Source organism: Aythya marila (assembly GCF_965140915.1).
Source record: "Aythya marila genome assembly, contig: HAP1_HAP1_SCAFFOLD_172, whole genome shotgun sequence".
Classification (NCBI taxonomy): Eukaryota; Metazoa; Chordata; class Aves; order Anseriformes; family Anatidae; genus Aythya; species Aythya marila.
In genome coordinates, this window is record NW_028136938.1 from 554,237 (window position 1) to 577,284 (window position 23,048).

The 23,048-nt window shown below is 42.3% G+C and overlaps 1 protein-coding gene and 1 pseudogene across 2 annotated transcripts; both read right to left on the reverse strand.

Annotated features, from left to right (window-relative positions):
- Positions 1–855: 855 nt before the first annotated feature.
- Positions 856–3,376, reverse strand: LOC309891292 (annotated as a pseudogene). Its single transcript has 2 exons — positions 3,363–3,376; positions 856–1,963 (listed from the first exon to the last, which is right to left on the reverse strand). The product of its transcript is annotated as an uncharacterized misc_RNA (transcript).
- A 30-nt stretch (positions 3,377–3,406) lies between these two features.
- Positions 3,407–10,037, reverse strand: LOC309891294 (ubiquitin carboxyl-terminal hydrolase 42-like; the record flags this gene model as incomplete). Its single annotated transcript, XM_082785659.1, has 12 exons — positions 3,407–4,123; positions 4,331–4,472; positions 4,936–5,036; positions 5,231–5,371; positions 5,749–5,860; positions 6,776–6,858; positions 7,390–7,460; positions 7,617–7,684; positions 7,889–7,991; positions 8,151–8,261; positions 8,858–9,058; positions 9,809–10,037. 12 exons carry the CDS (start codon positions 10,035–10,037, stop codon positions 3,407–3,409), a joined length of 2,079 nt encoding a protein of 692 aa, XP_082641785.1.
- Between the last annotated feature and the right edge of the window lie 13,011 nt (positions 10,038–23,048).

The window sequence follows — 23,048 nt, forward strand, 5'->3', positions numbered from 1 at the left end:
AGCCCCTCGCCGACATCTTGGGGAGGACTGCAGGCTTTGGACCCAAGCAGGCTGCCCAGCGCAAGACTTGGCCATGTTCATTAGAACATTACTAGCCTCTAAGCCTCATGGCATCACCTTCCATCTTGACTGCTGAACCTCCTTGCTCCCTACTATCTTCTTTGCCAAGATACAGCTGTCCGTCCACATTTACTTTTCCTACTTGGCTGGACTGAATTTAAGAAGGGAGCTTGCAACTCTTCCTCTTGTTTGCCACTTCATCATCAAACCAAATGAAAACCATTTGCCTTTAACCTCTTTATTTCAGGCCTTCTTTCCTAGTGGCCATTCAAAACTGGGAAAAAAATAGTCTACCAAGTGGGGTTTTTTTTTGATTTGATAATAAATCTGCAGACTGTTAAGTCATCAAGCACTTCAAGACTGTTTGAAATAATCTCGAGATTAATATAAAAGGAATTCCTCACACACGCTGCGGCCGCTTACCTTTAGTATAGTCGTTGGATGCGATGGAGCAGTATTTCTTGCTTTCGCCTGCACTGGAAGTCTTCCCTTCCTTGTAAGGTTGTTTACTGCTCTCACTTCTGCATTACTGACATGAAGAGCCATCTGGAGGATGGCATTCTTCCTTCTTCTCCCGCGTTATCTTCTGGAAACGAGGATCTAAGTGTTCCAAGGAGCCTTTCGCTTTCCTGGTGTTTCTCCTTTTTCTTCTTTTTCTTCTCCTTTTTCTTCTTTTTCTTACGCTTGCGATTGGCATTGTCAAAGCGGAGCGCACAGAAACACAAATCATGAAGTCTGAAAGAAACATGCAAGTTAAAAAGGGAAAAAAAGATGTGGCACTTGTTGCCTATATGAAACCTGATTTATTTTACCACAGGTGATGATTTGCAGCATGTCAGCTATTTTGTGGTGCTTTGTGCACACGCAACTTACTTTAGATGCAGCAAACTTAAGCCGTCAGATTGAAGGACCATAGGTCCTGGTTTGTACACAGATCATTAACAACGGCTAGCTCTGGAATACGTGCAAGCAGAAAAAATCTTTTAACCTAATCTGGAATGGTGTACGGATGTGATTCGAACTATGTGGTCCAAAGCTAGTGCTCTGACACAATTCAGCAAGAGCTTTCCTGTCTTCACTGATCAACCTAACAACATGATCCCCAGCCAGCTGGTGCTATCTAAATAACTTAGAAACCACCAGGAAAAAAAAAAAAAAAAAAAAAAAAAAAAAAAAAAAAGGAAGACATGAGAAGCACCCAGAAAAGAATTAGGATAAAAAATGCGGAGTATGCTGGAATCCTTGCTTACTTGGAATCCTTCTCTCCATCTTTATCCTTAGACTTCTTTTTCTTCCAGAACTTGTGATATTTTTGCATTTTTTTTCACCACCTACAAGCTCCTTTTCTATCTTTCTGTCTTTCCTTTCTATTTCACTTTCACTACCTTCTGCACGGGTATATTTTCTTTTTCTGTTTCCTTCTGTTTCAGTTTTCTGGCGACAGTTCTCCAAATGAGCTGACACAGGTGGAAGCGCATGTCTTTCACGAGAATGTCTTCTGGAATGTTGCTGAGGTACCGAGCAACGATGCAAGTCTGCTCGGGGTGTGCCAAAGCGACGTACATCTTCCTCTCTCAAGAGGGAACCGTGAGGCCATCCGCTTTTGTAATGATAATGCTTATGTGACCTGCTGTAGTAAGTTGCAGTCGATCTGTCAAAGGCTGAATCGCCGTGAGAGAACTTTCTCTCTCTACTGTCTCCTGTCGCATGAGGTGAATAGTAATCCTTGTAATAGCCACATCTTTCCCATCTCCGTGCTTCGTCTCGATAGTATCTTTCTCTGCTCCAACTTCTTTCCCCTTTGGATCAGTTGTACCTATTGCTACCTTGTTCTGATCTTCCTCCGCTGCCAGATCTGTACTTTGAATATTTGACTGCTCTTCTGCCATTCTCAGGGCTGTTTCTTTCACGAGGGAAAGATCTGTACCTGCTTCCCTCCCAGTACTCCTGCTTGTGACTCTTTTGCTCAACAAATTCCACGCTCAGAGAACACCTCCTCTTGCTGGAAGGACCTGCTTTTTGACTCTCCTTCTCTTCACTAGGAGCATGTTCCCTCTTGCTTCGGTAATGCTCTTTCTCAGTGGTTTTAGTCTTGTCCTTTGTATCTTGGCGTCTATCTGCAATAGCTAAGGAAGAAAGATTGTTAGAGCTACATTCAGTGTCAGACTCGAGAGAGGAAGTTTGCCGCAATTTCTCACCAGGCTCAGAAGAGTCTTTGTCGTACAAAACATTTTCTTTTGAAATGAGGTCACGTTCTTTTGATCTTCTTGCTTTCTCCTTGTCTCCACGGTCATCACATTGGTACTGGGCGAGGTATTCATCATTCCCAGGAGATTTCGGAGGTTCCGCAACACTGCATAAAATAAAAACCCATTTCTCACTTCTGCTGAAGGACGTGAATATTAAGAGTAAAACCTTCCAAAGGCAAACAAACAAACAAAAACCTCCGGACTACAGGAACGCTCGCAAAGATATGCCATTTAGAAACCTCTCCTGTGATTAGGACACCTTCTTCAGCTCCCAGAGAAAGTGCTTTTTCCCCTCTTGCTTCTGAAGCCATTGCACTAAAAAAGCAAACGCATCTGTCTCCTTCCACCTGCTGCTCTGAGAAAAAAGGCATAGGGGCGAGCGGGGAACAGCCGGTGTTTCTCCAGACAGTGGAGAAAAATGGAAAAACATTCTATAAAGGAACACAAGTTCTCCTTGAGGCACCAACCTGCATCAGAGTGATATGCTCAGTGCTGATCATTAGTTCTGTTCGTGACACTGGACACACAGTATGGAATTGTACTAATTTAAATCCTTCCATTAAATACTATTAGTAGACAGATAAAACTGTAACGAACTTCCATAAAGTCTTGTCTTAATCAGACTGTGCTCATTTTACCTCATTTCCTCTGACAAGCTGTTCAGCTGGCTGGCTCTGAAGGACTCCGTGATGACTTCTCGATTGACTGAAGGCATAGCTCCAGGCATCTGCAATTAAAACGCACAAGTCAGCAGACAAAAAAATACTATTTGTAGTAGTACTGAGGACTAGTCTTGTCAGAATGTCTCCATTAAATGGTAAGCAAGACCGCTGTCAGTTGTATGCATTATCTACACTTCAAAGGTAACCCCAACTCACCCCCCAAAATCTACTTTATGAAACTTAGGAATTTTTATCTCAGCTGAGCTTAAGTTGACAAGTTCTAATGTAAGCTCAGGTCTGCAAATTCTAAGGGGATAATACCACAAAGCCTTACGATCACATGTGTGCTGTGTTTTCTCAGTATTTCACCTGAATTAGGAACACAATAAACACTCCCGAATACATCGTAGGTGAGAAATTCTCGATGGAGCAAATCTATGTTTCAAGCGATCCATTTGTTTTAGAAAAGAACATCTCAGAAGGTTTAACAGGTTCAACTCGGCAAGTGGAATCATCAAGTTTCAGTCCGTTTTCTTTAGATTCATTAACTAACCTAATAGCACCATTTAGTGAATCTGTTTTTGGCAGCTCATGCTGGGATCTTCCTTTGTCAGCATTCTGACAGGAAGAATTGGAATGCTGCAATGTACGGACTACCTTTCCAACCAAAATTCCATTAGAGGACATTGCATTGCATTTCAAATTCCTTTGAAATAAGCCCTTTGACTCCTCCTCAGATTTTCCTGAAGATTCTGCACCATAAGGGACTGTGTTATCAGAGCTGAGTTTAGGATTTTCATTCACTGTTGGCTCCACAAAAATTTCATCAGAAACTTTTTTGTTTGTTTGCATTTGCTTCATTTGCATTACCGAATTTGTAATTGTGGATGAAGGAACAGCCTGGTAGAGATCTTCATCCTCCACAGCACTGCTAAGACAGTCAGGCTGTGACACAGTCTGACGAGCAGGCAATTTATTGTGAATACTGATGGTGATCTTCTGTTTTCTTGACGTATCAGTCATTGAAGGCCTGGTAATTGCCTGGTTTTGAACACAGGCCATTGGTGGTGCTGAAGATGGCCTTTTTAGGGTGACACCAGTGGTCTTTGTGTCCTCTTTTATGGATCCATTTCCATTTAAACGGCTTGAATTCTGTATTTAAAAAGAAGAAATTGCAAGATGGATTAACGCAAACACTGCATGTAACATTTTGAAACACAAAACTCTCCTACTGAGTGTTTCTACAAATGGTCTTAACACCTAAAAAGATGCTTAAAACCAAACAAAAAACCCCACACCAAACCCCAAACCCACTAGCAGTTTGGTGCCGTTATCTGCCCTCCCGCTTCCCTGAATTACCTTAATCATATGAGGAAGAAGTCGTGGTCCCAGAAATCCAGCCTGCTTACTATTAGCCCCCTGCTGACCAGGAGGGAATGAACAGGGATAAGATGGTGCTGGCAAGTAAAACGCACGTTCTCCAAGTGTCAAATCATAGCGCCTTCAGAAAAGAGCAGTGATCGTAGTTTAGTTTTTCTTTCAGCCTACTCTTGGATTAAATCCCATCCTATCATTTTAGAGGAACAGCTCATACGATATGGAAGCCTTCTCTACAGAAGGCTTCGCCAAGACTACAGACTGAAAAGTAGAGAACAGTCTTCCTACTAAGACTATCACTTGCACAGCAATAATTCATTCTTACACCACAGATGACCTTCATTTCTCTCCTTCTCTAAAGTAGCCAGCTACAGATAACACATAGATAGCAATTTACACAAGTGCTGCAGTTTAAGGCCAAGCAACAAAAGATAATAAACGACACAGAGAATTTCAGGTTAGACAGAACTGAATTAGACAAATAATAATCTTCTCCTGGGATAGCAAGAAAAACACTTGCAAAACAGAAAAATATCAATAACAGGAAAGTAAATCTCTTCTGAACACAATTTAAGATTTGTTATTACCTGATATAAAAAAGTATGTAAGCTTGCTGACCAAGAACTCTTTTAATGTCAGTACGCACTACTTTAGCATCATTCATCTGATACCAAAGTCCATTACCAGCCTGCAAATAAAGACAATGATTTCTTTAGGTGAATTGCACGTTTTCCAATTGAAATCACGGATAGGAACAAAATACACACATGTCAAATAAAAATATAATGAAATCTTTTTCCCTAGAAACAGTAGCTGCTAGTCATGCTTTAATTGGTTTGCCAGCACAACCTTTACCCGGTTAGAAATGCTGTTGACTTCTACCTTTACATAGCATATATAGTGTCCTGAGTGACAGCTGACACCGTGATGTACCAGCACCGCGTATAAGGCATAGAGCAGTGGTTCTCCCATTGACTGCGACATGTAGGCTCTCAGGTCCAAATACTCCGGATATTTCACCTCCTAAAGAGACATCAAGAAGATAGAAAAATTATCCCAGAGTACTTCGTGGACTAGCCAGAGAAAAACACTTCCAAAAAACACAGACTAGAATTGATTTCTAGAATATATTTCTCGAATATATTTCTTGATTCACTACAAATAAGTCTTCCCATAAACAACGGTTAAGACTAGAAGTTGCAGAGAACTGTTTCCTGATGAATCAGCCTTCTCAGAGGAAAGCATATGCTTCTTGTCAAGCGGGAACTTTATTGATATTAAGAGAAAGAATAAGCCATAGTCGTTAGTCTACAATTATTGTCTGAAAATATTAACAACTTTCAGCTTTGGGGGATGTCCCATTACACAATGATATAGTTGCATTACAGTGGTAAATATACCTTGTTGATCTTTCCACCTGTGAAATCTGCAAATCTTTTCAGTGATATTGTGAGAACCTTGGAAGAACGGTGTATGGTAAATCTCTTGGATGCAGGAACCATCTTTTTACACCTTAAAACCAAGCAGAGGTAAGTGTTTGAAGGCATCTTCTTTTTTCGCCCCCAAAACAAACTCCTTTTAATGTCTCACGCATGCCTATGCTATTTGAATGATATTTACTTGCATAATAGGTTGGTCTTTTTTCTTTTCATAAACCCATGCACTGCGTGTCAGGTTTGTTAATACACAGAAGGTCAATTTTCCCAACAACTCAGAGCATAGCGGGAACTGGAATCTCTCACAAAAGGGTATGACCAGGTTGGATGGCAAGGTACCATTTCTTGGTCTACAAAAGTGGCTATTTGAACTCCAATCCTGGATACATTCTTTCAGCTTTCAAGGGAAATACAAATACTGAAAGCGGAACGAGAGAGCCTTGGTCCCCAGGGCTAGAAATTGCAAATAATCTCCAACATAGGTCGACTATCAACATCAAAAATACAACAGAAGCACATGGTCATTCTACAGGAGGGAGACATTTAACAGTAGGAAGTCTTCATGTACTGAGCTTGTCTGGAAAGACACTGAAACCATCTGCCATCCTTTGAAACAAAATAGTTCAGTTTGACACATTGCCCGCTCCAAGGTAGGACCTACGGCGTAAGCAGTGAAAATTAGCCACTAGCCCAGAGAACAACGGAAACTGGGCAGTTTACATCAAGAAAAGTACTGTCGAGAGCTAATAAATAGAAAGAACAAAAGTAGCTCTTTTTGAATTCTGATGGCAAAATACAAGCCAGAGAATTGCAAACCCATAGGGAATGCCTATGAACAAGACTTCCCCCCTCCAAAGAAACAAAAATCCAAGTCTTTTATAAACTTCCACAAAACTTGTAAGTAGATCCAAAGTTTAGAGGTAGTCCAACAGAGTCATGCAACATAGAAAACTGACATCTAGGATTAAGACCTAATTCGTCAAAATCTTACTCGCTACATTTATAGCAATTCTCTCCATCCAGCTCTTCAGGTTTCACAAAGAGTTCCAGAGCTCTGCTAACAGACGAAACCGCCTAGAGCAGCGAGAAAGAAGAGCGTAAAGTCACCGTAATTCAGAATTCCAGAGACATACTAGTAGTTTATAAGAGAATCTTACTAACATACTCAAGCGATCTACTAGGAGCACTGTGAAGAAGGAGGCAGAAAGAGCATGCTCAGCATTGACCTCACCTGGAAGGCATTTGACTTTGGAACAAATACTTTTCCAGTAGCCTAGACAGCATCTACAGTGTGCTTTGTCATCAATACTGGGGACAAATTCATCAGTCTAACAATTAGATGTATATTGAGGTAGAACAACAAAGAAGTAGGACAGCATTATAATTTTTGCAGAAAGAGAATTCTTTCCCCTTAAACCCAATGCAAATGTGGAGACTATTTACATGGGTTCCACGGAAGGACAAAGTCCAATCCACTTCCTTAGCACCACCAAGCTCTTACGTTTTAACATTATATGTGGTTTGGTTTTTTAAGTTAAACAAGTTTAATTTAGAAAGTTATGCATGTACTTAAACATCATGAATTATATTTAGAAAACATCTTACCTTTATATCCAAAGTGATATCAAGAAATGCCTCATACGTATCCGAAACTGCTTTGCAATTCAAGCACTTCACTGGAAACAAAATATAAATGCTTAACATTATGTGAAGGAGACTAACTGTCCAAATTCAAGTTGTTGACAGATACTACTTTAGACAAACTACAGACTGCTTTACTACCGACAAAAGTCACAGATCAGTTCTAAGGACAGGAATATTTTTTCAAGTACCTCTCGATCTTAGAAATCCTCCAAATATTTGATGAATGATGGTGGTAGCTTGAGAAGATCTGTCCAATCTGGAAATAAATTATAATCAGACCTCAGAAGATTTAAGGCACAGAATTAACTCTTCAAAGAGTTTGATGAAACCCAAGGATGATGTAGACTTGCGTTGCTGATAGTAAATAAGGCACTAAAAGGTGCTAGAGATCATTTCTGAGAGTAAATAAAGGACTAGAAGGTGCTAGAGAATGTATGAAAGTGAACTTGTTTATGCTTACTCGGTGCTTCCGTTCAAGCACGCTTCCTGCATAGCATCAACAGTATAGCGCAAGAACTCGTGTGCGTCTTCTTGACTGCCAAAACGGAAATGTTGTCCTATTCCTAAATAAGAAGATGATAGTATTGACCTCATTTAAAAATGAAATCATTCTTGTATTTCTAAAATCTCTCTTCATTGGAGTGTTAAAACCACTTAGACACATCAAATAATTATTTGAAGATTACAAGCTATCGAAAAGAAACACATCTGAAGCCACTTACGACTGAGATTACTGATAACATGCGTAGGCTCGATGGCATCAACAGTGCAACGCAGGGCCTGGTTAATGTGAGTCTCCATCGTGCACATCATGCAAAAATCTTGTTCACGACCTGAAGAGTGAAAGAACAAAGCATCCCAGTCCAGCGAAATATCCAGAACTACAAACATCTAAGTACAATTTAAACTATAGATACAATATCCACTCTCCTTGCTACATTCTATTCTCCCAAGATGCCAATGTCCCAACAGTCTTGTAACATTTCATTTCACACAACTTGACAGAAGAAAAATATCCACTAAGCCTGTATTCAAATGCATGTTGTGATGAGAAATCTAAAAGACTACTGCAAAGTCGCAGTTGTAAAGGCTGACAGGAATGTGAACTCCACAGGCTGCAAAATGTATTACTCTCTAAAATTACTACCAAATGCATTACTGTCCAATGCACTTCATTATTCCCATGAAGCAATAAATAATCCTTTAATAAACAAACAAACAAACAAACAAACAAATAACTAACTAAATAAATAAAACATGGTGCATTAATTGCACTCCATATGCTATTCGGAGCCCACTGCTAATACAGTGCTCAAAGCCAGCTGCTACAGGTAAAATCAGGCAAATAAGCTTATCTCACAGAATCACTGCTGTTCTTTCACCTTCAGAGCTATCCAACAGATTCAAAATACTGTTAGAAAGTACTCACATGACTGGCTGTGCTCAAGAGAAAGCATGTAATTGGCAAGTGGGGGTGTGTAGGTCAAACACTGTAGAGTAGCATTAAGAAAACATGTGTTGCCAAGATTGTACAGGCCAACTCCAACACTTTGTGTTTCTCGCCAATCCATACAAATCTTCTCAGGTGGAAAAAGAATGCTCTGTGGCGGAGCAATTCCATCATTAACGACTGCAAGAAAGTTAAATTTAAAAAGAGATCTTGTTTGTTTGTTTCGAAGAAAGGTATTTAAAAAAATACTATTCTGCAGGAGCACCTAGAGGAGCTAGCTACAATCCAAACCAGAAAAACTTATTGCAGACAGCTTTAATACCACCAAATTCAAATTGGCTGGTCAACACAATGTTTTGGGGAAAAAAAAAAAAAAAAAAAAAAAAACAATTTTAGTCAACCATTTTAATTCTTCTAAGGCAAGGCTAACTGCCATTCTGTTTGTAGCACCTAACGCCAAGTTCCTCTCCATCTATAATCTTTAACCTGATTAACTCAACTACTGTTTTTTTCCTTATTATAACTTAAACCACAAACTTAGACTTGAAATTATACGGTAAAAACGTAAAAACTAGGAACTAGGAATGACGGTACCCCTACAGATACCAGATTTTTTCCTGAGCAATGTTATCCTTCAAAAAACCTGTGAAAAATGGAAGCTGTGAATAGCAACAATCAAACACTTTTCTCTGCAAAACAGAAAAGACATGGAGGAATCTGTGCATTACAAAAAGCTCCCCGTATTTCTCCGTTGACTGTAAATATATCAAAATTAATTTCTGTAACATCAGTCACTTCAGTTGCCTTAGGGGATTCGCTTTTGAAGTCTTTCTTCACAGTAGTCCCCTTCTCTATCAGTGCAACAAGTAAGAACTGCATTTTCTACTTTTGCTTTGAAGACAATGGAGGCAGGATAGAACGCACACTTACTTAGATCTCTTGGGGCAAAAGCCTTAGATTTTTCAGATGACCTACAGTAAATAGCACCTCCACGTCCTTGGGCCACAGAGACTTGGCTTGAATCTTCTGCAGGCACTATCCGGCCCCAGTTGGCGGTGCGTGACATCAGTATTTTAGGACTTGGTTTCTTGGATTTGCCAGACCGCCTTGAAGAGGGCTTTTTAGGCTTTGAAGATTTGGGCTTCTTAGCTACGGTCATTGTTCACATCTGCGACAGAGACAGAAGTTCTGGTTGACGTAAGACTATCAAGAAGCACTCCAAGAAGAAAAGAGTAACAGAAGTCCTGTCACTTAATCTCAAAGAAACAGCCTTAAGAACTAAATCGCTGGTATGAATGATTTAAAAAGAATCCCCAAACTAAACACACAAAGTGAAAATTTCCATCTAAACTCTATCAGTATTACTTTTCGCTTCTGCAGAACTAGTGGCTGATGCCATTTCTTTCCCTTCCGTAGGATTTTAATCCATTACAACTCTGGAGTCTTTTTAATATAAAAATGTAGAAGACATTCTCTGAGGGGAATCAGTTATTTATTGATTTCCGGAGTTGCGCAATTATCTGTTAATTAGTACCTATGATCTAATAGATAATTGTTGCAATTATCTATTGCTGGCATTAGTAACGGAACACTATTACTTCACCGCCTGCGTTTTTCTGTTTCGTCTGCACAAAGGTACCCAGAACTCACTGCTACTTTTCTTCTGTCTTTCCAGGGCTCGCCCTCTACCTCACTGTCTACTGCACCAGTCATGAGGGGTTTGTTGTGATTCTATAATGAGCCTAGCTTTTAAATACACCTTTCATGGGCGTCACTTGGTGATAGCAAGTTAATCTGTGAGGGCTCCTCAGTCTACATCATGCGGTCGCTTTTTCCAGGTGAAAAAGCGGAGCTGTAAGTGGCAGTACACCAAAGCCCTGGCATGCTGAGATCCAAGAGGAGAGATGTTTGGCCCTCCTTTTCACTCCTGGGAACCATATACCTCAAAACCCACAGAGGATGGGCTATATCTCAGAGAAATCTTCGGAAAGGAGAGCATGAAGAGCATGTTTGCAAATTTATTTCTCCCTGGGCTTCTTCTGCTTCTCCAAGAAAGACGAGTTTGAATATAACTTTGGCAGCAGTACTTCTGGTGTTTTACTCCTACCACATTTAAAACTCCTACGACAAACTGAAAAGTTAGACTAAAAAGCAGCTCTTTCCGTTCTCCTTTCTAAAGTTGCACGCTTTCCTCATGCAAAACAACAGGGGAATGTAAGCTAGAAACGGAAATGCTGAATGTAAAACAAAACAAAACAAACCTCAGCCCTCCAGGACAAAAGCCAATAACTGCTACAAAGTCCTTTTTAAAATGCTGATTAGGTTTCAAGGTGATACCGCTTTAAATAAGCGTAGTTGTGTGTCCATAGGCAGAAGCTGAATAATGACAGGATGAACTTCTATACTTCATGTTTTGTTACTGTCTTACTGTAGCACACAGGGACTTGTTACCTTTAGGGAAACCACTAACCTCATGGAGGGTTTAAAACATAAGCTAGTTTGTTATACCAAAATGACGGAGAGAACAAAGCATAAAGTGCTTTCAGATTTCTAGCACGCCTTGATTGCTGTCCATTAAACTTCAGACACGTTAAACAAAACACAGTAAATAAGAAAACTCCTAGTCCCACAGCTGGCAAATTGTGTGCAGAGGTTGTAATTAGAACTTTTTTGCCTTGACGTTTTACATTTAAAATTGATTTTAAATCCATTCTATACACACTTTCCATTCCTGAAAAAACAATACGCAAACCTGACAAATGCATTTACATGAGAAATGAAGTCGTCCTTGTCCGACTGGAAGAATAAGGTGACAGCTCCTGGGCTCAGGGATAAGCTCCGATCTTCACCAGTGACAGCTCCTTTTTTAGGATTGAAAGGGAAAATGTTTCAGCAACACATTGGAAACATACTTAAGGGACAAGAAACAAAATCAAGACTGCAGTGAGAAGGAGAACAGAAAAACAATACTGGGGAAAATGGGAAGGGAAGGGAAGGGAAGGGAAGGGAAGGGAAGGGAAGGGAAGGGAAGGGAAGGGAAGGGAAGGGAAGGGAAGGGAAGGGAAGGGAAGGGAAGGGAAGGGAAGGGAAGGGAAGGGAAGGGAAGGGAAGGGAAGGGAAGGGAAGGGAAGGGAAGGGAAGGGAAGGGAAGACCTTGATCTTTATACTGACCAATGAGATAAGCCTTACACATTTTTAAGTTTATTTTTGACAACTGATTGAGGTGTTACCAGCTATTAAGTACGATTCAAGAGCAAATATTAACACTAGAAAGAAGAAATCCGATCCACCACCACTGTTTCAAAATACATCCATTTCTCATTTGGAGATGACGTCTCTCTGGCAAGGTAGTAGAAAAACTGTAAATACCGATAGAGCTTCCTCTCCCGATGTTCCATATACATACCGATGCTGTTCCTACACCTACGCTCTGAGCATAAATTTATGTTGACATGAGTGACAAGAGAGGGTGTTACTCCTCTCTTTGTTTGCCTTGAGAGACACACCTCTTGTCCATTGAAAAGTAAATTCAAGATTCCAGATCACTTAAGACAGTTGCTATCCCCCCATTCAGAGTTCTGCAGCAGCACTCTTCAGATGTGTTTAGCAGTCTCTTTAGAAAATGTTATCACTTAGGACCTGCTTCTCAGTAGGTCCACGTTTGGCCTCCGCTTAGCAGAGAGTCAATCCCAGCTTAAGCTTTCGTACAAGAGCCCCTTCACGAAACGGAGTTGAACCCTGACATAACTGAGTTGAACCTTTAACCTTGAAGCTTCCTTAAAGAAGAAAGCAGCACCCAGGCCAGGAAATAGAAATTAATCGTCACTTTACCCTGAAACGCAGTGGGCTATTCTGTGCTGGCAGGATTGCTGCCGGGCTGGCCGACGAGGCGGCGGGCAGCTCCCCGGGGCCACAGGGCCTGGCACAGGGAGCCGCCGGGGGTCTCCAAGGTCCGGGAACAGCGGCAACAGCGGCAACAGCAGGGACAGAGGGGACAGCAGCGACAGCAGCAGCCACCTCAGCCGGGGCCGTCTCCACAACCGCCACAACGGCCTCGGAACGCCGCCGAACTCGGAGCTCCAGCGTGACGCCTTTTGAACCTGGCCGCGCTGCTCATGGCTAAAACCAGAGCGTTTCCTCCGGCGTGTGTTTACTGTCGGTGCCGGATCGGCCCTCACCCCGAGCTCTCCCTGCCGGGAGGGCTTTGGGGTTGGGGTTTCCCTCCCGCCGCCGCCGCGGGCAGGCCCCGCGCGCAAGGGGTCCGCGCTGGGGAGCAGCATCTCACCCGCGGCGAGAGACCGAGGGCACGACATGAAAAAGCCCCGACACAAAAATGCCACGACATGCGGCCGAGGCGGCGGGGAGACGGCTCTGAGGGAGCTGCCACTTCGCCCCGCCGTCCTCCCCTCCCGGGCCGCCCCGCCGAGCCCCGTGCGCCTCAGGCGCTGCGCTGAGGGGGTGGCTGGCTACTGAGACAGCTGCCCAGGGCACTGCTCATGGCACCGAGCCTGACGGAGGTCAACAAGTGTTGAACAATGCTCTCAGACATCGGGTCTCACTTTGGGGTGGTCCTGTGTGGAGCCACGAGTTGGACTTGGTGATTATTGGGAGTCCTTTCCACCTTGGGATGTTCTCTGATTCTAGGTCAGCAATCCAGTAGCTGATGAGAAGTGTGGAGTCATTCAAAGGGAAGAGAGAGCACAACACTTCTCGTTTGCAGAAGCGGCTATTTGGTAACCAAACCGACGATTCCTTTGCTTCTAGAGCAACTAACAGCAGGGATCCGCTTTACAATGGAGGGAAAAGAGTCGTTGGCATGTCATGTGAAGTAACCTTCAAATCCCAGAGGATGATTTTGTTGGAACTTTATTCAGCTGAAAACATGGAAGCCTTGCTTCTGCTTGTGTTAGTTACAGCTCCAGTTTACTTTGGTTGGGAGGGAAGGCATTCCAGGCTAATGTGCTGTACCTGTTCCTTCAGCTCATTGTCCATAAACGGAGGAGCAAATGAAATCAGTTTAATCTCCATTAAATGCAGCAGACAAAGCGGAGTAGAGGGCGATCTAGCACTTAATTTTTCCTGTAAGCAGGAAACCCAGAACTCAACAACACTTTTCAAATCTTGTCCTGCAGTAAATGACCAGCTGAGTGAAGCTTGCATTTAGAGGATGTGCTCCTACAGTAGACGGAAATAGCTTTTCCTCTTCACAAGTGCAACTGAGTGGTGGACTGGCAGCTATGTGGTTAACTAGTTGTGCCAAAGGGGTTGTGTTGAATGCACAGAAAAATATGCAGGTCCCAACAGTAAAGGGTTGTCTGTAGGCATGACACCGAGTACAGATGTTGTCTGCAGGTTCGTGCAGAGTGCACCGCGCCAATAAGCACCCAGAGTCGGAATGCACACGAAGGTCTTTTAATTATATAATTACTTATAGAACTCTGCAGAGTCAGGTACTTGGCCATCTTTCGCAAAGCAAGCACACCTCTGACTCGAATCACCGTCATTTATACACAGGAAACTTGTGAAAACTCTCTCTTTGGCTCCTTTGGATTGGTTATTACAGCTCACCTAACTTATCTCCACTGAGCTTGTGCATTACAGAGGAATACCGGGGGGGAGGGGGAACAGGAGAGGGGGGACACACACCGAATCCCACATTAGCATAGATTAGCATTTTGACAGGTGTGATTTTTAATGTGCTAATGACCCTTAATGAGAAAAAGGTTACTATAGGTCAGTCTGGAGCTGGTGTTCTCCTTCCTGTTTTTTCCCTTTTAGCCCTTCTCTTCCTTGCTTCTGCTAGCTCAAGGCTACCTGTCTCTCTCCTTCTTTATTTTCTCAGCTAAAAGACTGCACAAGCTACACGCCTCCCTATTTGCTTCAACATTTCCTTGGTTTTGTTTTTGTTTTTTTCCCAGCTTTGGGACGACACAGGTGTGGTTTGATATTTGCCAGTATAGCTAAAACTCACGCCAGTCTGCTCACGCACAGTAAGTAGTAAGATTTAAGGACTGGTTTCATCGGCTTCTTCCATACTAACATCCTTCTTATGTTTTAGATATGCTGTAGTTAAATCAACACTAAGTTACTACTTGTGGAGTAATCGCCTTAAGCGACTAGGCATCATAAGCACACCTCCATCCCAAAAGCTACCCGCCTCCAAGGTGCAACCACCCCTCACTGAGCACGCCCTCGGAATTTCTCAGAGCCTGTACCTTTAAACGCAAGTGAGATCATTTCTACCAAGCACAACCAAGATATGCATGACTAGAGTCACTCAAGCTCCACCTTAAAGATAGAAAATAATACCAATTGCTTTAAGAGAAAGGGGATGTTAGGGAAGATACTATCAGGAAGGATTCCTTCTGACATCACTCGACAGGCTGAGCCTCTCACTCCCCCACCCCCACTCCATTGGGACGCCGTGGGGTAAGATCTGAACGCTTGCTTATACCAGGCGTCTCTGTGGAATCTTAGAAATCTCTAGAGTTTTGATGCTTTTTAATGTCTTAATACCTAGGCTGTGTACCTGTGCATTTCATGCATGCTAGCTTGCTTTTGCAGACAGTGAATTTATCACTGACAATCCAAAGAACCTGTGTACCTGTCGCCGTAAGAAATTGCACTTAATTGCATTCTTCCTAGCTGTGAGAGTTCTCCTTGAATGCGACTAGAGCGAGGCCGTACTGCGTTGTTGGTGAATCCGTGACCGTGATAGTTCAGCACCCTGAATCCGACGGGACCCATGACGGTCAATCGGCTACACCCCTTAACGCGACACTACTAGACGAAGAAGATGACAGGGCTTGCATGCACTGCATTAGGCTTTGCATGTGAAAACACCCCCAAATAATTTCACGTACACTTAATGTTTTTAAAGGGAAAAAAACAGGAAGGTGTAGTCTCTCTGTAAGCTACAGCCCTACATAGTTAAGGCATCAGCATTCATTCCTTTGCTTGATAGCAAAGTATGAACATACAGAAGAGTTAAATATTTTCTTTGCATTCTTAAAGGCGATTTTTCAGGCTTGGGCTTCAGTTGTTGGAGTTGAAGAGATCAGTAGACATCCTTACTTTTACGTTAAGACCAAAATCTTTATCTAAGATTGTGTTATCGAACGCAACTAAACTCCCACCCCCACATGGTTTTTTTTGTAACTTCGCAATGATCTTGCTGCAGTCCCACTCTGACGGTCTTTCAATAACATGCAAACTGCCATGGCAGATTCTGTTACAGTGCTTTTCTATTGACAGTGTGCATAACACTCAAGGTAAAGCCCCTCATTTCGCAGTGGGGACATAAAGTGTTTCTTTGGACCCTGCTGCTTCTGTTAGTACTCATTTTTTCACAAACTTGTTGAACCTGAGCCGTGCCTACTGAGCCAACGAATGCTTTGATGACACAGTATTTTGTCAAAGCAGTTTTGCTTCTTGGAGCTACAGAAGCAGCTCTGGCTACGTGATAGCGAATTGTGCTGCATTGGCAAAACCAGACTTAGCTACAGACTTACAACACTTGCTAACTCGATCTATTTCAAATCTCATTTTAACTTTAAAGGACAATCAGTTTTGTGGCTCCTGTCTTACTAACTTGCCTTGTTTTGCATGGAAGGGCAGCCTGTGAATGTTTTGCTTTATTGCATGCTTCAAAAAAAGGCTGAGGAAGAGACTGGAGGAACCTTTTCTATTCTATGGACTTTCCCCCGAGAGTGTGGAATTGCAGGCTACTTGGATGAATGTTCCAATGTGAGTAAGGGAGCAGACCTCAGCCAAAGGAGGTGGAATCCTTGCTTAATAGTATCAGTGTGGGGACATCTTTGCTTAACGGGAGCCATTTAAACTCTTCATAGAAACAAAATAAGCTGGACATCTTATGCTTGGAAAGCAGTATGGTTACACAGCTGCTAACATAATGACTTGAGTCTTCTGCTCTGCAACTTCAGGTTTTGTTTTCAAGCAGTGCATACATCAGTTTAAGCTTTGGACAAGGAGATTTGCAATGCAAATAGTGATAAACCAGAATCGGCGGCACTGACGAGTGTAATGGTGAAATGCAGCAAATCAAGTATTCCTGGAGAAATGTGAGATTACAAAACTAGCAAGCCATGAAGCACTTTTGTTGTTGTTGTTGTTTTTTAAATCAATTCTTATATGCTGAAATAGCACCTTCAAGAAAATCTGTTTATCTAGCCAGGTAACGGTGTCTCCCTGTAAACAGGAAGGAAATGCCAGGAGCAGCCATACCTCTTTGCTGTCAAAATAAAGAGCAAGTCGAGGCCAACATCATGCCATAGTGCAAAGGCTTGCGAAGAAAGATCATTCTAAGAGGTCTGCAAGAAAAGATGACTTACTTTGTCATAAGTTTGTCAAATAGAATGGACGAGTTAGTAGTCGAGTACCGACTGTGTCCGACTCTACAGCTGCGGCGCAGCTCCAAGTCCCTGTTTTCTCCGTGGACTCGTCTCACAGTTTTTGCACCAGCTCTACTCCTCAATGTTCTGGTGACTGAAACGCAGAAACAAAGTCTTTTGAAACAGTGAAGATGGGATTCTCCTTATTTCACCGTTGCTCTTGTAAAATGGAAACAGACAGACAAAAAAGGCACCCTGAAGTGGATTGAGTTTTCTTTACATTTCAGGTCAGAAGTTGGTGTCACAACCACTGCATTCCACTAATTTATCGCTCTGCACGTTTAAACTGTCTACTTAAAACTGGGACCTGTAGGGAAATTTTTAAAGAGACTGAAAGCTAGGCAGACAAAAACAAACGTGCAACTTTTGTTCCATGCAGGAGGGAAATCTACTCCACTTATTTCTGTCTTGGAAAAGTGAGAACAATCAACACCTTTCTCTAAGGTGTTTTCACTCCATTCATGTCAAACTGTATCTAACAGTGCTCAAAACAAACACTAGGACATTGCAAGCCTCTTCCTAAGAGGTGTATGTTTGATTACTCTGTTTATGCATGCAGCACTTCCATTTCCTGCATTAGGATCTAACAGCTCAAGGAGGGAAGAATCGTTTCAAGAGAAACACCCAAACACCACATAACTCAAACTCGTGCTTTTTAGAAAAAAGCCTGCCCATTGTTTGCCATACAGCACCCTTTGGCACAGGTTGGTTGCTTGCACTGTCATTAAAAGAGCCAAGAGGACAAGGGGAAGGGAAGAGCTACACCGCTGTGCTGCTAGGATCACAGCTAAGGTTTACTTTTGTGCTTGCCAGCTATAAAACTGAGTTTGAACTTACCAAGTATCGATTTACTTTGCACAATTAGAACAGTTTGCTTTGTGCCTACCAAGCTGCAATTCACACTGCTCCCTCCCCAAGGAATTCATAAAATCTCCTATTTGCACCTACCTCTCTTCACAGAAAAGTCACTGAGGAGTGAATTCAGCTGACTACAGAAGGCTTTGGGGCCAAATGAAAGCCATGGAGTGACCAAGTGCCATCCTCTTCAGTAACCTGCGCAAATAGGTATCCCGGGGACTTACAGCCACTTACCTGTGCTATATTCTTTTTTTCGTTCCAATTTTGGCTTTCTCAACTGCCTACATTAAGAAAGAGGACACGGCAGAGAAGGGAGAAAAGACTTGTTGTATTAGACCCATCAAGGATGGGAAATTTCACCATGTTTACAAGCCAGTGCTCCATGGTATACAAAGAGAAGCCTGTAGGCCTCACGCAGGATCCACATCCCAAGTCTGTTGCGTGCCATATACACGCGGTTCTGTATGTACCCACATTTCCTAGCTTGCTCATGTTGAATTCTCAAAATTATGAGCAATAGCACCCAAGTGGAAAAGATACATGTCCTGGTTTCAGTTAGGACAGCGTTAGTTCTCCTCCTAGTAGCGGGTAGGTTGCTATGTTTTGGCTTAGAATGTGTGAAAGGATGTTTAGAAGATTGCTGATACCACCCCGATGTTTCAATTGCTGCAGAGCAGTACTTACAACAAGCCAAGGACCTTTCGGTGTCTCACTGTCCTACTGGCGATCAGAATCGGCGCACAGCAACAGCTGCGAGGGGACAGACTCAGGATGGCCGACCCCAACTGGCCAAAGAATTCTATGCCTTATGGCAACACGCTGCACCATGGATAGGGCGGGGCAGCCGGGCTGCTAGGGGTTACGCTGGGCACTGGTCAGCGGGTAGTGAGCAACTGCATTGTACATCACTTGTTTTGTACACATTACTAGTAGCAGTACTATCATCATCACCATCATTATTATTATTTTCCTGTCTTAATAAACTGCCTTTATCTCAACTCGTGGGCTTCACTGTCCCGTTTCTCTCCCCCATCCCAGAGAGGGAGGTGGGAGGGTTGCAGAAGGGCTGTGTGGTGTTTAGCTGCCGGCCGGGTTAAACCACAACAACACCTCAAAGGGGTTGGGGAAAAAAACAGGTTTTTTTAGAAAAGCAGAAGACTTTCACTGAGAAGAGGGATGCTAGTTTTAAGGTACTGGTACGCCATCAGCATGCTCATAGGCCTCTGCTGATTTTAGCCGGAGGTTTATCAGGCCACAACTCACTGCACATGCTTTCTCTCTTGCTTTTCAATCTACAAATCGAACAGAGATTGAACATATAGAAATACAGTACCTTGAAAAGCATCTTCTCTTGACATTTCCCCTCAGTACCGCCATACTTTCTTCAAAGCTGGAGACTGAACACCGCAGGATGCTTTTGCTCATTGATCTTAAACGGTGTCCGTTGAAACATTCAATACTGGGAGAAGAATAATCCTAGGGAAAGAAGGAAACAAGAATATATTTATGTGAACCACGTAGACTCAGATAAAGAAATTCTGCCTCACGCAAGTTTAATTGACCCTCCTGACTTGGTAGTGGGGCAACTAATGGCAGGCAGACACTGAAACGCTGCTGTGCTCAAGAAAAACCGGGAGAGAAAAAAAAAAAAAAAGCTTTCAAAACTAAAGCTTCCCTTTCCCCACCGTTTTCTTGTGGATAACTTAAGCTTAATATCCTTGGAAAAAAGATATTGCAGCAAAACCTTTCACATAAACTTAGTGTTTCGTGAAAAACTACAACAAAAACAAAAAACTTTATATTCAAATGAATTTAAATTAAAAAAAATAAACTAATTAATTTAAATTAAAAAAAAAAATAATTCAATTGACTGTTCAGAGGAACAGTCAAGCTTGACATTATACATCCTAGAATTAAAATCTAGTTTGAGTTTTTCTCCCATCTCCAGACCTTGCTAAAGATGCTTATTAGGAGCTCTGTCAAAAAAAGTGTAAGGCTTGTTATATCAAAGCTTCGAACCCTTCTTACTGCCCTTGACCTTCTTCACATTGCTGCTCCTACAAGGGTGAGCACTATCATTTTTAGTACGGGAGGGAAGCTGTGATATCCTTGAGTGGGGGGTCGTTCTGTTTACAAAATGAAGTTCCAGTAAGAGTACATCAAATGAACCAACTTTCTTTGAACTTTAATTCATCACTATATTGAATGAATGACCTCTGGATTTCTCTCTCCCATTTGGAAGTCAATTTGAAAACAAACTACCTCTGCCATAAAGAGCCAGGCATCAGAGACACCTGTTGCGCCTCAAGAACAGAGAAGGTATGAACGACAAGAGCAGCTGAATAAAATGCAACTTGCCATTAGAAATGGGTGTACTGGCATCTACAGGTGCCGCTGGCATCTCCTCATCTGGTTTCTCGTCTTCAGTAGCAGGGTTCTGCTGTGGTGACTTGGAGTTGTCGCATGGAGCACACGCTGCAGAGGTGCGACCTTGCAAGAAAGAATAGATACCAAAGATCTTCGTCGTGCATTTTCAGTTACAAATGCAGAGACAAGTCTTCAAATCCTTAGCGTTAAAGCACGTACCTCTTTTCTCACGAGATTCTTTAATTTGTTCACAAAGTCGTCTAAACTCTGTATCCATTTCGTTCCTCACCATTGAATATGCAGTGTCTTGCAAAACATAGGCGCTGTGACTATCTGAAATTTTACACACTTTACCTGAATGTTGTCTACCAACCAATGAAACTGTTTTGATCACAGAAGAAAATTGCTTTCTTCATAGGTTGGTTCCGAAAGGTTCTCTCAGTGAATATTTTCAGCATAACAACATCGAAGTTAATTAAAACAAAAGCACAAGTTCCTTGGGAACACTTATATCACAATTCCATGCCCAAGTAGCAAAATGATAAAATATTTACAATTTGGTAAGAGATGTTCTCTGTGGATGTCCAAAATCATCTAATCCATCCGAAGTCTATTGTGCGCACACAGCATTTATCCATCTATACGTTCGACAGATTTTTTAAACTAGGGCTAAAAAGCACGTCCTCACCTGTAGATCTTTGATCCGGGTAGTACTCTAAGGCATTGTTACAGATTAGATCGATGTCCTTCAGCTAGTCTCCTGCAGCGAGGTACTGGCGCGAGTCAATTTGAGTCAGAACTGTTGAAAGATCCATCGGCTCTTTAATCCTTGTGGCATAGTCAGGTACCTGCAGATCAAATACAAGCATTCAGAGGTTTTCTTAACCTTGCACACTGTCTACCAAAATTATTCTGAAGACTTTAAATAAACGACTTCCTAAAAACTCTGAACATTTGCGATGCATCAGAAGATGCTGAAATTAACCAGTTTGCTTCTCAAAAATGGAAGGGCTCTTTCATTTTTCATTAGAGCGGCCACGAGAGGACAACAAGAAGTAGGGAGGTCAGAAGCACGTGCATGGTAGAGAAGAAACACTGAGGGTGGGAGATTCATTTAACTTTGCTTCAGAAAATCACAACAGTGAAAGCTGAGCAAGCCATCCGGCATTCTCTTTGTTGTTGACATTGAGGAAAAGGTGCATGAATTGCACCTGTGAAGTACCTATTGCAGGCATCTACTTTAGAATGAGATAACTGGGCCTTGAGGTGCTCATTTCTTCCCTCAGACCAGAAGAGGAGACTAATGACTAGTTCAGATGAGGACATATGTATCTGTCTAGATTTTTCACAGCTCAAGAACCTAGGAGAAAAGGGGAAGAAAAGCCAGTGGAGGCCCACATGAAGACGACTTTGCTGATCCCCAGGTATATTCAAGTTACACCTGTCTTTGAAATATACGCCCCTAGTTTAGGCTTATCTCATAAATTAAGGAGAAAAAGGCATCTAAGCAGCCAATTGGAGGAAAAAGAAAACACACTGCACTTATGGTTGATTCCTATTGAGGAGTTCCAGATGAAACAGAGAACAGGATCTCAAAACTTATTTTTACAAACTGCTGCTCCTATTCCTGTTCCCACAGGAACTGACAGTCCAATAAAGGGCTTTAGACTTCATTCAAGTAGTCCTGTAAATACTGTTTGTCATTATAAGGAAAGATCTCTGTGCTTTTCAGTGCTGTGACATGCCTACATATCAAAGCCTTTTCACGAGCAAACTGTGTTGGCATTTGGACTGGCTTTTTAGAATGAAACCAGGGCTTTCAGCAAATAATCCCATAAGAGACATTTGAGAGTCAGCAGAAGTAAAAGCACTGCCTCTGCTTCTTGCAAAATCCTAACAGTGCAGCCCTAAAAACAAAGTTGAACCTTCCCCAAAACGCTGAGAAGTACAAACACTGAGAAGTTACAGACACACACGGATCAGCACTACTTTACCTTCTGTGGGTCAACGGGCTTTGCAAATTCCCTGAAACGTCTGTCAGTGGCAAGTCTGCGAGTAACGTCCCTCAAGAAAATTCTAAGGTCACGCAAGGTATCCTCCTCTTCCTCCTCCAGCATCCCTACTTTTGTGGGGATCACTCTTGTGGCTTCTGAGGCTCAGCTGGTGGTGCTACAGGCACGACTTCCAATGTCCAATCAACTTCAATTCATCAGGAAAAATTGGCCAATTTACAGTACTCAAATACAAGCATATGACAAATTACTGACAGAAAATGACCACCAAAGCAAAGCCCAAAGAGCTAGTAACTTCGATAGGAAAGTTTTAGATGTACTTCTCATATCCTCCTCACCTCTTTTCTTTACAGGAGGCTTAGCCACTTCATTTAGAATTAGGTCCTCAGAAAAAGGCTGCTCTCTCTGCCCTACCAGGCAACTCAATATTGCACACTTCTCCAAATTCCGTATTAAATCATTTTTGCATCTAAAGCAGAAGGAGGAGAGACATTTCAGATTTAAGGCCACAAAAAACTCATC